The sequence below is a fragment of the Scylla paramamosain genome, chromosome 1, assembly GCF_035594125.1.
Source record: "Scylla paramamosain isolate STU-SP2022 chromosome 1, ASM3559412v1, whole genome shotgun sequence".
NCBI lineage: Eukaryota > Metazoa > Arthropoda > Malacostraca > Decapoda > Portunidae > Scylla > Scylla paramamosain.
This window is the reverse complement of record NC_087151.1, coordinates 27,375,449-27,391,020: the sequence shown is the minus strand read 5'-3', so window position 1 is coordinate 27,391,020 and position 15,572 is coordinate 27,375,449. Positions and strand designations below refer to the sequence as shown.

Here is a 15,572-nt window from a genome sequence, read left to right as displayed (position 1 = left end):
TTTTTTTTTTTTTTTTTTTTTTTTTTTTTTTTTTTTTTTTTTTTTTTTTTTTTTTTTTATGTAGGAAGGACACTAGCCAAGGGCAACAAAAATCCAATAAAAAAAAAAGCCCACTGAAATGCCAGTCCCATAAAAGGGTCAAAGCAGTGGTCAAAAATTGATGAATAAGTGTCTTGAAACCTCCCTCTTGAAGGAATTCAAGTCATAGGAAGGTGGAAATACAGAAGCAGGCAGGGAGTTCCAGAGTTTACCAGAGAAAGGGATGAATGATTGAGAGTACTGGTTAACTCTTGTGTTAGAGAGGTGGACAGAATAGGGGTGAGAGAAAGAAGAAAGTCTTGTGCAGTGAGGCCACGGGAGGAGGGGAGGCATGCAGTTAGCAAGATCAGAAGAGCAGTTAGCATGAAAATAGCGGTAGAAGACAGCTAGAGCTGCAACATTGCGGTGGTGAGAGGGAGGCTGAAGACAGTCAGTTAGAGGAGTGGAGTTGATGAGACGAAAAGCTTTTGATTCCACCCTGTCTAGAAGAGCAGTATGAATGGAACCTCCCCAGACATGTGAAGCATACTCCATACATGGATGGATAAGGCCCTTGTACAGAGTTAGCAGCTGGGGGGGTGAGAAAAACTGGCGGAGACGTCTCAGAATGCCTAATTTCATAGAAGCTGTTTTAGCTAGAGATGAGATGTGAAGTTTCCAGTTCAGATTATATGTAAAGGACAGACCAAGGATGTTCAGTGTAGAAGAGGGGGACAGGCGAGTGTCATTGAAGAAGAGGGGATAGTTGTCTGGAAGGTTGTGTCGAGTTGATAGATGGAGGAATTGAGTTTTTGAGGCCTTGAATAATACCAAGTTTGCTTTGCCCCAATCAGAAATTTTAGAAAGATCAGAAGTCAAGCGTTCTGTGGCTTCCCTGCGTGAAATGTTTACCTCCTGTAGGGTTGGATGTCTATGAAAAGACGTGGAAAAGTGCAGGGTGGTATCATCAGCGTAGGAGTGGATAGGACAAGAAGTTTGGTTTAGATCATTAATGAATAATAAGAAGAGAATGGGTGAAAGGACAGAACCCTGAGGAACAACACTGTTAATAGATTTAGGAGAAGAACAGTGACCGTCTACCACAGCAGCAATAGAACGGTCAGAAAGGAAACTTGAGATGAAGTTACAGAGAGAAGGAGAGAAGCCGTAGGAGGATAGTTTGGAAATCAAAACTTTGTGCCAGACTCTATCAAAAGCTTTTGATATGTCCAAGGCAACAGTAAAAGTTTCACCAAAATCTCTAAAAGAGGATGACCAAGACTCAGGAAAGCCAGAAGATACCCATACTGGCGATCAGATAGAAGGTTGTGAAGTGATAGATGTTTAAGAATCTTCCTGTTGAGGATAGATTAAAAAACTTTAGATAGGCAGGAAATTAAAGCAATAGGACGGTAGTTTGAGGGATTAGAACGGTCACCCTTTTTAGGAACAGGTTGAATGTAGGCAAACTTCAAGCAAGAAGGAAAGGTAGATGTTGACAGACAGAGCTGAAAGAGTTTGACTAGGCAAGGTGCAAGCACGAAGGCACAGTTTCGGAGAACAATAGGAGGGACCCCATCAGGTCCATAAGCCTTCTGAGGGTTTAGGCCAGCGAGGGCATGGAAAACATCATTGCGAAGAATTTTAATAGGTGGCATGAAGTAGTCAGAGGATGGAGGAGAGGGAGGAACAAGCCCAGAATCATCCAAGGTAGAGTTTTTAGCAAAGGTTTGAGCGAAGAGTTCAGCTTTAGAAATAGATGTGATAACAGTGGTGCCATCTGGTTGAAACAGAGGAGGGAAAGAAGAAGAAGCAAAGTTATTGGAGATATTTTTGTCTAAATGCCAGAAGTCACGAGGGGAGTTAGATCTTGAAAGGTTTTGACACTTTCTGTTAATGAAGGAGTTTTTGGCTAGTTGGAGAACAGACTTGGCCTGGTTCTGGGCAGAAATATAAAGTGCATGAGATTCTGGTGATGGAAGGCTTAAGTACCATGTACAGTTTGTGCCTCAGTCTTCCTTTGGTTCATTTCACAACTGTCTTGGTATATTTTTACTTGTTTCATAATCTTAGGGCAAGAAATGTTTCTTTCAACATGATACACTTCATCATTGAAGATAAATGTTGAAAATGAAGTATTTTCTAATGATTATGTCTTAAGCATGCATTTATTTATTTTATTCATTTATTGTTATTATTATTTTTTAATAAATAATCCATAGTCATGCTTAACTCAGACAGTCCTCCCTCACCCCTAACCAGTCCACATTAAAGAACATTTATTTACTGTGCTTGTGAGGACAGTATTTTGATGAGAAAGTTTCTTTGGTTTACTAATTAAACTTTTTTTCACCCTTGAACTTGAGTGTATTGAGTCTACTGGCCATGTCTTTACCATACCTTGTTTACAGCATACATGAAGTGACCTGTAAATTCTAGATATAATTTGCTAATAATGATATTCAATTTATGTGTGTACGTGTACAGGAAACTCAGTCAGTCGATGCCTTCATCACATGCTGCCAATCAACTTTATCCAAACTCCATGAGGAACAACCAAGTGCACTAGAACATCATTTAGGAGAACTCTGTATGGGAATGCAGCCTAAAGTACTTTCATGCAAGGTATTGTAATTGCACTCACCAAGACCACCTTCATTGCAGTAATTCTTTCCACAGTTTTTTGGTACAGATTTCATAAGAATGTAAATAATAAGGCATGTGTAAGAACAGGGAAAGAAGAATGGGAATATTTCTATGTAAAGGTTGATCTAATACAAACATGTATTGTGTGAGGCCTTTGTCAATACAAAAGTAGTGCACATTTAGAAAATAGGAGCCTTCTTGGTGTTAGTAATTTTGGGTTTAACAGTAGTTCTCATTTAATTTATTAATTTCATTAGTTGATTTCAGTTGTGATATAACAAGGAGGATACACTAGAGGCATGAGCAGGAGAGGAAGTTTTTCATTAAAATAGGGATACTGTTTTGGAGAAAGGAGAATGAGAGATAGCTTGCAGCATGCAAGGATGAAGTGTATAGGAAGAATCAAGTGAATTTGTGTTGTGGTTACACCTTTATGGGAGTTGTGAGCAATAAAAATTAAAATAAGTAGATAGAAATATAAGTAAATGGATGTTAAATACTCTTGTACATTTAGATTCTTCTTGCCTTAGAGGAAGACATTCTTTCAGGCTAAGGTGGCTAAAGTTATTGATGAGGAAGCTGGAATTTATCTTCTAGACAGTGACATGAAGCTGTACATTACCTTCCTCAAAGACTTAACAGGAGAGGTTTGGAATGAAGAAAGCTCATACAAAACAGAGACATTTGTTGAAGCACTTGATAACCATCAATCCTTTGAAACGTCAAGGACATCATTACATCTATCAAAGAGTACAGATGTATATAAGTGTTTGACAGTTGGAGACACCATCAGGATCTTTAGATGTCATTACTTATTAAAAGAGAAGAAAGTTACTTTGGTGTGCTGTGGCCAGAGCTACATTGTAAATGAGAGGTAAAATTTGAAATTATTCTCAGTTAAATGCATCTCAAAAAATGTGTTTAATAGTTGTTATGATATTACAATGATGCTTGTTTGTAATCTGTTTATTGAACAACCTTTTTTTTTTTATATAAACAGCAGAAAGCTTGCATTGAACATGCACTCAAATAAAAAAATACCATGGATTACTTCTGCTGTTCACTCTCACAACTTAAACTTCAAGGGGCTCACCTGGCTACTGAAACTTAAGGAAGAGTTACTCAGTGTCCTTCCACCCATTATCTCAACATCTGCTTGTCATTCAAGGTAAGTTCATATTTAGGCTTCCAAGAAAATCCTTCTGTTTCACATGGTAGGAGTGTGATTTACTGATATCAATTAATGTAAATAATCCCATGTTTGTGAAGCTGTTATTCTTAACTTGCATTTCTTATACTTCAAAGACTTATGTTCTTATTCTGAATTAAGCTTTTTACTAAAATTATTTGAATTATAGATAAATAAAACAAGTCTTGATATTTTGAACATACCGTATTTATGTGTGTATGTAAAAGAATGATAAAGAATAAGTTACTTAACTATTTTGTTTATCCAGCCAAAGTCACAGTGGTGACTCCAGCCTGCTTATGTTACTGAATGAAGCTAAGAAACGGAACATGATGAAGGAAATAAAACCTCGCTCACCAGTGAAGGAGTTTCTTGAGCCTGTCCATGAATGTGACCTCATGCAGGTGAGCATTATTGGCATTTGAGTCTTCTAATCAGGTGGACTTTATGTGGAGTTGTTATTCCCTACAGCTGCTTGTAATTGGCTATTAAAAATGGTTTTGCTGATGACTTAATTTAATTTAGAATTATAGTGTATTCAATTCAATTTAGGGTGGTAGTGCATTCAGTTCAGTTTTCCACAGGATATTTTTTATGATGAATATGTATTAATCAGATGTGCATTCTGATGTTCTTCTCTTATATACTCAATGATGAGGAAGAGTTTATCTATCCATTGATAAATATCTGGTGCCTGTTTGTAGGAACTCTGCCTAAGGTGATGGCCTTGACAAAATGAGCCTCTTTTTATCCTTTTTTTGCATTTCCTTTCTTGCTCTAATCCCTTAATTTTCCTCATGGCTTCATCTGACATGCTCAACACTGTCAGGCCTCTCGCACTCACTGCGTCTACCATAATCATATCAGTATATATTCTTTCAGTCATCTCACCTTTTGTCATGCTCTCCGTGTGGCCAAAGCTGCCAGACCACCTTAGGGTGCTGCACTTGATCCCTTAAACCTGTTCATATTTCATTCTTTTCCTTAATGTACCAAATCTATGAGACACATTCATCATCCATTCTTTTCATATTTTAGGTATTTTTCAAGTAACACAATTCAACCACTTGGTTTCCTGACATACAGTGGTACCTCAGTATACGTCCTTAACCCGTTCCAGATCCTTGGACTTATACCAAACAGGATGAATACCAAACAAATTTTTCCCATAAGAAGTAAATGGAAAATGATTAATCCATTCCCATGAAAAAAAAACTTGCTGTTTTTAGCATATTATACAGTACATTGATGGGGTTGTATAAAAAATATAAAATCTGCTTGTTACTAAAATAAATACTGTATTTAATGGCATATAAGATGCATGGACATGTAGGCATGTTTAGGAATTTTTAAATTTTTTATTTATTTATTTATTTTATTTTTTAATGCATTTAAGCATGTAATGTTTAAAGTAAGCTAGCCATACAGCTGAACAAAAAGCAAGCAATCACAATAGTAAAAATATTCTACATGATTGCAGTAATAAAACAGATAGTGGCCTAGTCATGGAGGTGAGGCGAAGAATGCAGCCCAGCTGCCGAGATGTCAACAACACACTTGGTGCATCACTGAACAGGGCTGCATTTTCATTTTCAACATTTCCTTACATCATACTATGGTTGAAAAACATGATATAGCACCCTTGCCTATAATACAGTGGTGTAAATCTTCATGTGTGTGGTGAAGGAAATTTTAAAATTAAATCTGTGTGAGGCCTCTCATTCACATATAAGATGTAAAGTAGTTTTTTTAGCTGTTTTTATGAAAAAAAGTGCATCTTATATACTGTCAAATATGGTAAATACAAAAACAATTTGATGAAATAAATGAAAATTTAACCTCACTTTACCTTGCTGAGAAGAGTTGAGTGCCTACTAGGATGGTGCTGAGAAGGAACAAGATGTTCTTGTTTGGAAGAGGAGTCATTCACTTTCTCAGAATTCATGGTTAATGAATTTACAAAAAATTTACACAAAAAACAAAATCACGTGAAAATTCAGTTATAATGTAGGTTGTCCACTCGGTGGTAGCAGTGGGTGTACTGACACTCATGGGCAATCATGACTGTCTCAAGAGAGGTAAACAAAGGTAGTCCATGGTGTCGTGAACCATTTTGACCCATACAAGTTCTAGCACATAAGTTGTATTTCAAACAAGCAAATTTTTTTCGTGTCCAAACAGGACAAATGCCAAGTTGGACTTATTCCAAAGTGGGTGTATGCGAAAGTACCACTGTATTTTATTCTTACTTACTTAATTTAATTAATTAGTCTTACTTGCATATATATAGTAGTATGACTTGTTGCAATTATTCTAAAACAACTTTTCTTACCAACTGTATTCAGTCACAGGTTTCCATGCCATACGTCAGAATGATAGTTTTCCTTTTTTTTCATTTATGACTGTGATTGTTCTGTATACATTGTTAAAAACTAACAGCTGATATTCATTGTGTCCTTACAAGGTACATACATGTGCTAACAGTGCAAAGTGTGTAAAGGTGAGGATGGTCTGAGATACTGGCTCTAGGATAAGTGTACTTGGTTGTTTGCCTTCTTTCCAGTCTGTTTGGTAGGTGAATCTTGGCAATCCTGTCACCTTGCACTTCAGATAGACCTTTAATGGTTACTGCCATTACATAACTGATTATTTCGTGCTTAATGGATAGATGAAACTCTGACAATAAGTGAAAGATTAAATTAAGATATTGCTATTTGTGATTTATGATTGAGATGTATAGAAATAAAACTCCCATAAAAAAATATTAATAGTAACTCAAATCTGTCTTTTTTTTTTCTTTCCAGGATTTTGTGGCCCCATTTGAGCTTGTATCTTTAAAAGATATTTTGCATGAGGAAACTCAAAATACTTCTGTGACGACCTTGAACCAAGATCAACAAATTGATCATAGCAGCCAGTTTTGTGATTTTTGGAGTTATTACGTCAGTCCAGAGAGCAAGTACTCCTCTGTGTTGGTGGGGAAGTTAGGTGCTGGCCTAGATGGAGTTTTACAGTTACATCAAGCTGAGGTGACAATGGATCTAGTCCTTATTGGCAATGCAGGCATGGCTTTAAGCAAATTTGAAACCACAGTTGCACTTTTTAATTATCATATTGTTAGGGAAAATTTTCATATGGATGAGAAAGATTCTGTGGATTTCCACAAGGCTTATATAGTATTGAGAAATTCAGATTTGGTAGTACTAGAAGAACCTGAAAAAAAATGTTTGTCTTCAAAGAGAGCTGATTTTGATGGATATTCATATAAATTTAAACTTTTATCTAAGAGTGCACTTGTTGTTCCTCATCTCTGTAAAGGCAATTTTTCACTTTCTGAGTTTCTGCAAAGTAAGTTTTTTGTTGGGATGACAACTATAATGAAAATTGGATGTAAAGGGGAGGTATTAAAAACGTGGCAGAAGTTTGTGAAGTTTTCTGGAAAGAATGCCAGTCTTTATCCACTTCTTGAAGTTGGAGATGAGTGTGAACTGAAAATACCACCTTCACTTGATGCTGAAACCATCCTTAAACAGTCTCACTCATTTAATTGGATGAAGTGTATTTCAGAGGATCAAAGTACACACTGCATTTTTCTGCCTTCAGAGATTCTCTTACAGAAAGTGTCATCTATGCAGATGAAGTGGGGTGAAGTAAGTGTGCAGCAAGTTCAAAATCAGGGTCACAAATTAGAACTTATTACCGTAACTGGCACTGTCATGCACAAAACATTTCTGGTCCCCAAATTTGAATCTGAATCTTCTAAACTTACTCATGGCATTTATAAGAATTGCCATTTTGGTGTTCCTGAAGGCAAACAAATTAAAATATTAATCAAGGATGAAAGTGAGTGTATGATGTGGTTGTACATCACTTGTTCCACAAATTATTTCACTAAAATCTACCCCTTGTTTGTGGTTCCTGGAATTAGGATCATTGCTACAGATGTGAGGAGAATGGTTTCCAAAAGCAGCAAAAATGTGTACCTGAGCAGCTCTAATTTCACACATATTATACCTCTATCAATCTCTGAGTCAGAAAAAGTGGACAAAACTGATAAAGCCACATTTGTGGTGCCTAGGTATGTTGTTCTTGGAAATGTTCCTCTCCCTTCTGATCCATTCATAATAATTGCTAGGGTTCATTCAATTATGCGAGCAACTTTGAAAGTAGTTTGTAATGTTTGTAACAGTATCATGGAAAAGTGTTCAGTTCAGTGTATGAATTGCCTTTCACAGTCCTCAGCAAATATAGAAGCTTCAGTGGAAGTAGAAGTTGATGATGGCACAGATACTGCCCTCATCCTGCTAAGAAATCTGAAGCATTTTGCTGTTCTTCTGAGACTTTCAAAGAATGACTCTATGAAACTATGTAATATTGTTCAATCTCAGTGCTTGCATTTGAACTATGATTACTGCAAGCCACAGTGTGACCAGTCATCCAGAGATTTCATGATGATGATTACTCAGTCAAAACTTGCTTATTCTTATAAGTTTACATGTAGGAAACAAAGTTCTCAGCCTCACTTATGTCTAGATGTGTCACTGTTGAAGCCAAATGAAGATGTAAAACTTCTGTAGTAAAGTAAATGCTCCTTAGAATTTACATGTAGAAAACAATTAGGTTTTTGTTTCTCAAGTTCTTGGTTAGTATCAAAATTTCAAACTACAATTGCTGCAGGCCAAGCTGATCCACTAGAACTACCAACTTGCTCCCTTTTGATGGGACAGCTGATGGATACACTCTGTGTTTTTGCCTCAACCTCAGATTTTTATAAGATCAACTTATCAGTTACCTTTGCTTTGAGCTTATTTTAAAAAATGTCAAGAAGAAAACAATATGAAAGTATTAACCTTTCATAATAATTGTAGTGAAAAATAAGCATACTATTTGCATAAATTCATGCATGTGACTTTTGACATGCTCTACATCTTCAGTGTGTGTCGACAGTCATATGAATGAGGTCATGTAAATCATTTGTTTATTTGTTTCTAAAAGTTTTCTGAAGGGTTAATACTGTACTTTGATATCATCAATGTTTTTCCTGTAAATATTGAAAACAAAGTCTAGGGCAAGGCTACTTGACGTGGTAAATGAAAATATCTTGATTATGAAAGTTTGATAAGGTGGAATATTACAAATGCAGCTGTTCTGCCAGAAGGAGGTGAGGAGACAGAGGCACATATGTGGCTTCTAGATCAGCCTGATCTGTGGCAAGTATAGTATACACTTGAAATGTTTTCAGAAAAGAGCTGTGAAGGAATCACTCTTATATGGGACATGTATTTCATCTAGAAGTGGGGTATGGACCATAATATAAAGTTCATTGCTCATATGAAAATAACAGTGGCATTTATGTAAACAGGAATAAGGTTAAGATCTTTATTTGTTTGTAGGGGGAGCTTGTGAAAATGTTTTTAGATAATAATATACCTGTCAAAAAAAAGGGCAGCTTCCATAAATTATTCCATCAATAAAACAATGAAATATGTAAAATTAATGAGTGAGAGATTGATTTAACTTATCTTTTATTAATTTAGGGTTGGTAACTCATTTTCTTAATTTACTGTGCTGCTTTTGTACATCTCAGCTTCTGTGTGACAAAGAGAAAATGTATAGAAGCAGAGACCAGTATAATGAGAAAAATGAGGAGCCTCCCTTTTAATATCAGTGTTGATATAATTATTACAGGGAGAATATTTAATTATTATGGTTATAAAAGTTAAGAATTTTTCTATATTACATTTAATATCCTCATCTAAAATATAAATGCAGACAGGTAGGGGCATTGTGTACATATATGTATATACATAATTGTATGCAAGCTAGGGTGGAGCAGCTAGGGAGTGCAAAGTAATGTGCATGCCTCTTATCTATATTTTTTTTCTGTGATAAAGTTTGAGGATTTATTGACAAAATGCCAAATCAGGAAATAAAGGTGATTAATTTTTAATAGAGATAAAAAGGATATACAAGAAGCATGAGTCGATAATAAGAAAGGAGGAAAGCAATTTTATATAATGGCATGGAAGCTTACACAGGTGCTGCATCTTCTCCTCACTGTGGTATGGAAGGTGTATATCCTCTGCTATGCTTTTGCAACACTTATTCTTACACGGTCAATCCCTCAGTTGTTGGTATTCCAATTGCCTTTGTAGCTAGTACTAGGTCTTGTGATATTTCTAGTGAGATAAGGAAAAGTAGGGACAAATGTAGAAATTTTGTAACAGTGCTTGGTGGGAGCAACATATGTTTGTGGAGCTATCATGAACTTAGGGACTGGTGATGAATGATCATGATTTTATAAGGTGTGAGCATAGGATAAAATTGTTCAACTGAGACCACTACAGGACACTTGGTATGTTAAAAAGTACAGCCAGTGAATCTTCTTAATCTGAGCATTTGACTCAGAGACTAATGAGACCAGTCTGTAGAGAGAAGCTTTTCTTGTGGCCTCCTGGAAGTCTTCCATATATCCTTATCCATGAGGGCAAGGGAAGCACTGATGGAAGAGCAGCTATGTGGTGGTATGTTGAATCCATTGTATGTATTTATCAAATAGTAGCTCATCTTCTATATCAGTGCTTGAGTACAATCTAATTTCATTCATTCCAATTCTATAGTTTGTTTTAATTTTTTTTTTGCTGGGGAAACATTTATCTTTTCACTTGAATTTCTATGATTTGTTGAGTTTTTCTTCAGGAAGGATTTGTGTGCGAATGGCATTCTTGATGCCACAAAATGCCAAGTGGCTTTGTATGTGGGTAACCAACAAAATTCAATGTTTCAATTCCTAAGTTTGGGTATTAGTGGCAAATTTTAAGTTATTTTGTCAGATTTTATCAAAGAAGCTAGTCTGCTGAAGTCCTTCATTTTAAGTATTACATCTAGTTTCTGATAGGGAAGCTTTCATGTGATATATATATATATATATATATATATATATATATATATATATATATATATATATATATATATATATATATATATATATATATATATATATATATATATATATATATATACACACACACACACACACACACACTTGATTTCTATAGTTAGTTTACTTGTTGCTTGCAGACTTATTATCTTGATATTCTGAAAAAAAAAATCGCTGGTGTTCATAATAAGGTATGCAATTAGGTAAATTCATTGAAATCTAAGTATCCTCAAATTAGTAAATTAAGAATTTTGTGTATTGTTCATCCAATTATAATTGTGAGCAGTGAAATGATTGCAGGTTTTGTATATTGTTTTCTTTAAGTGTCTCAACATATATGGGGATTTTTGTTAAGAATGGATTTTTTTTTCCACAACCAAATTTTGAATTCTGTGGAAGTAGTTAATAATCATCAGTATCCTATGCTTGCAAGGTTGTCACTCTTGGATCAGCACAGATATGACACTCAACATTCTGTTCAGTATGATAGCAGGTAAATTAGTTCCTAATTTTTATGATGATTAATTCTTTGTTTTTATCACTTACTCATTATATAATGTGAAGTGGTGTCCATGAATGAAATGGAAAAGGAAGAAAGCAAGAAAATTTTAACTGAAAAAAAACTAGGAAGGAAATCAAAATCAATAATTATAAGTTTGGGTTATGTCAGCACACTGTTCCTTTTCTGGAAAGATTTGTAGTCTTTTATTGTTGCTAATTGTTCCTTTTCTGGAAAGATTTGTAGTCTTTTATTGTTGCTAATTCTCAGTAAAACATTATGACATGCAGCAAGTTTGGAGAGTTTGCAGACATGCTAGATCAACATGCCTTAAAGATTAAAAACTAAAATTAGAATAAAAAGTAAAGAACAATAAAAGATACATAAAAGTGATTGTTGTGGATGTACATTCATAGGAATGTACCTTTATGATTTTTTTTTTGTACAATATTGTTAAGTGATGTCTTCCTTCTTGAAATGAAAGGTGAATAATGTGTGGAATGTAATTTGTTTATTTTTGTATTATAAAAATATCTTTACATAAACTTTTTTTTGTCCCCTAAAGTAAAGGAAGGACTAGACATTGCTACAGTGTTAAGGCTTCAGGTTATATAGAAATTAATGAATCATAAAAGTTTCACTTTGGTACAATATTCGGGCACAACGGACATTAGTGGAAACCAACATTACCAACACCTGTACTCAATTCTTTGCTAAAAAAAAAATAACACTCCAAATTTGATCAATATGCAGATTCTCTCTCTCTCTCTCTCTCTCTCTCTCTCTCTCTCTCTCACATTTTACAGCTCCTCTCTAATATACTTTTATCAGGAATCATGTTCTCTCGAGGAATCTCATGATATGCAACATTAAGTAAGCACCAAAGAATGTCATACCTGAACCACTCAAAAAAAGTTACTTTCTTTAAACGTCTATTCATTTACCATGCTGAGATATATGCCTCTTAGGAGATTGCTCAGGGAAAGCATGAAGTCTGCCCATATTGCATTTGAACATTAATAATAACACAGTAATAATAACGGAATTTCTTCTCCAATATTTTGTGTGATTCGATTGTGGGTAGAAAGTGGAAAAGTCCCACCACGGAGTTGAGGTGTGGCTAACGGCACTGCTTCTGGCAGTCGGTACCTATCGTTCTCATGGATTAAACATTTGCAGTATATTTACCACACTATATGATCTTGTTGTGGCTTAAAGATCCAATCAACCAATCAGTCAATCTGTCTCCCCCTATCAGTAAGGAAATGGGCGTGAGGAGTTATGCTGTCTCGTGGTTCTTTTACGGGGACTAGGGATGACAGCCACCGCCTCACTGGAGCAAGTGCCTGGTACAGTGAGAAGAATGCAGTTTCGAGTAAAATTAAGCACACCAAACCATCTGGTGTAAGGTTCCAGGAGTTACTTCAGCTCACTTGTTATAGCAATGACTCCAATTTCTCGCACGTTACTCACCAGGATGTATTGACAAAACAAGCAATTACTGTGGTGCTGTCGTGCTGTGGCTATAATTGTTTGAGTTGTACCTGGGTTAATGTAGCTGTGAATGAAAATGTTGTACTTTTCGTGGTGGTATGGTTGTTGTTTTAGTTGTAGCAGTTGCACTGGGGGTAGTATTTTTTTTTCTTACTTATATATTTATTTGTTTTCATTTTGTGTATCATTGTTATTGTTATTGTCATTTAAAAAATGTCAGAATATTTCATTAGATTAATTTCTGTTTGGAACCTGAGTGCCAGAGTTACACGAGGTTGTAGTAGTGAGGACATTGGCATTAGTCATCCAGAGGCTCGTTAGTGACCATGATTAATTTTGTGGATCATCTCGATTTCAGTGAATAATTAGGTCAAGATTAATAATAAACTAAAGAAATGTAGGTATGTACACTTTTATAATTAGTGTTTTTAATTGCTCCAATCTTGGATATACACTCGTGGTATCAAACTCTCGTGGCCTCATTCCTACACTAGCCACAAGTGTGGTATATATATAGGTGAAGGTCCTTGAGACCGCAAGTGTTGACGCAAAACCTGCGCAGGTGTGCTGAGGTTCGTCATCTAGCAACCAAGTCTGGGGCGTGGGAGGGTCTGGCGTTGATGTGTCGTTTCATGCGTGCTACCTTTGTCACAGGGGGTGGGACATCTGACGCTGACCTGACCCAGATGCTGAGTATGTTCATCTCAGGGTTTAGCAGCCAACCGATGCCGCGTGTTACGTGTTTGCCGCGTGCGCTGTACATAGCCTCATGTGGGAAGACGATTCTTCTCTTTCGCGCGGCAAATATTTGCAGTATCTTTTTATATACCTATCTATTTATTCTTTATTATGTAGTAGGGGTTATGGCCAAGAGCAACGAAAAAAAAAAAAAAATCCACTGAAGGTACCAGTCCCAAAAGAAAAGATCTTACCATTCAACCACAAGAATGCACAGACCTTTCCTTGCGCCGTCTCTGCATATCGCTGTGGACTGGTTGATGTTATGAGCTATCCAGCGTAATCAACGCTTAGTAAAATATTATTACGCAGAAAGTCAAGGTCACAGTAAATGAAATGTTTTCATGACCCAGTTGTAAGAGGTTGAAGGGAACGTGTATGGGGATCACCTTTACACCGCACGCACGTTTTAATCGCTGTAGCTGTAATCGAGATTGTAATAGTTTTGTCGTTTTCATTTGGACTACTGGGAGCTGTGGATAATATTGTTATTTTTGTTCTGATCTGTATTATCAAACAACCCATTTCATGAAGAACCTTGTGTAGCAAATTGCAACAGTTTTTAGAAACTCGTAGAGTGACTTAATTTCAGATTATGAATAAAAGGAAAAGTGTTATATGAATTAACCATATGATCCGTTGCCATTTTGCTCTTTATCATGTCAGTGATAAAGAGCGCTTAGAATATCAACGAACACGATGATGAATGTAATAATTACCAAGACCAGTAATTTGAAACGCTGTGCTCTCATCAGGACATTTTTCTAACCTCTCAAAGCGAGTTCTCATGGTTCTTTTCTCCAATGATGATGCAGAATCCCCGTTAAACTATCAGTAACACACACACACACACAAAAAAAAAAAAAAAACCGCTAATGACCTCCACTAGAGCATATTAAAAACACTCGAGGTAAGTCAGCGAAACGTTTGAAAATGCAACAATGTGCCATTACTAAACGTTCACCATCTGCCTGATGAAAAGTAATCGTGTTTAGACATTGAATAATTTACGAGTACAGCCCAAAGCCACATTGTGTATATAAACGTAATATCTGGCGGAGAAATAAGCATCCTATCTCCCCGACCCACTAGGCGCCCCTCGATACACCTGTGACACCCTTTCTGCCGGGGCCGCGGGCTTGATGAAAATGCGCCTGACAGCCGTGCCGGGAAATTCACTTGTTTTCACGATGTGTAGGCAAGGATGAGCGCTTAACTTATCTGGTGTGTACCTACGTATTTTCTTTCCCTATTTTCTTCGATGATTTGTGTAGTAGCCAAGATTTGTCGATGTTAAAGCTAGTGAAAATAAGAAGAAAAAAAAAAAAAACAAGTGTGTATCGTTTCAGTTGTTGTTGTTGTTGTTGTTGTTGTTGTTTTGTTGTTGTGGTTACTGCTGCTGGTGCTATTTCTACTGGTGCTATTGTTGTTGTTGTTGATGTTGTTGTCGTTGTTGTTGTTGTTGTTGTTGTTGTTATTATTATTATTATTATTATTATTATTATTATTATTATTATTATTATTATTATTATTATTATTATTACTTATATTTATTGATTTACTTCTTCATTGTGTTAGACTTAATGTTACAGGAGATAAGATAGAAACGTTTAGAAAAAAAAAATCGCTCATACTTTTCTTACACCGGTTTTTATCGCCGAAGAAAGGATGAGTGATATAAAAGCTTGACTGATCCGTGACTCATTGGTTAGCTTGGCTGGTGATGCAATGTTGTATTTAACGCAACCTGAACCATGAAACTATGTGCAGCAAACGCTTTCACTTTCAAACCCATAAAAAAAAATTATCTTTTCAAATAAAAAAGGAAGCAATCATCTATGTAAACAGAAAACTACGCGTTCTTTGCTCACTCACTCTCTCCGTTATCATCCCACTTATCATCGCTACTGTCTTATTTTGATTTGTATTTGGTTAATATCTGTGGAAAGAAAATGACCCTCTTCCATTTTTTTTATTTTTTCAGTTTTCATAATGCTGTATTAAATCTAGACAAGGAGAGAGAGAGAGAGAGAGAGAGAGAGAGAGAG

The 15,572-nt window shown here is 35.9% G+C and overlaps 1 protein-coding gene across 10 annotated transcripts in view; it reads left to right on the top strand.

Moving 5' to 3' along the window:
• The window catches only part of LOC135102419 (uncharacterized), a 16,195-nt gene extending 6,610 nt beyond the window's left edge, over positions 1-9,585 (top strand). For 6 of the 10 annotated variants that reach the window (XM_064007702.1, XM_064007706.1, XM_064007694.1 and 3 more), the window contains exons 4-8: positions 2,506-2,643; positions 3,195-3,538; positions 3,665-3,832; positions 4,122-4,257; positions 6,658-9,585. In XM_064007702.1, coding sequence (XP_063863772.1) covers positions 2,506-2,643; positions 3,195-3,538; positions 3,665-3,832; positions 4,122-4,257; positions 6,658-8,430 — 2,559 coding nt within the window. In that variant the 3' untranslated portion in view covers positions 8,431-9,585. The other 4 variants (XM_064007740.1, XM_064007766.1, XM_064007750.1 and 1 more) reach the window with 4 other exon arrangements.
• The last annotated feature ends 5,987 nt before the right edge of the window (positions 9,586-15,572 follow it).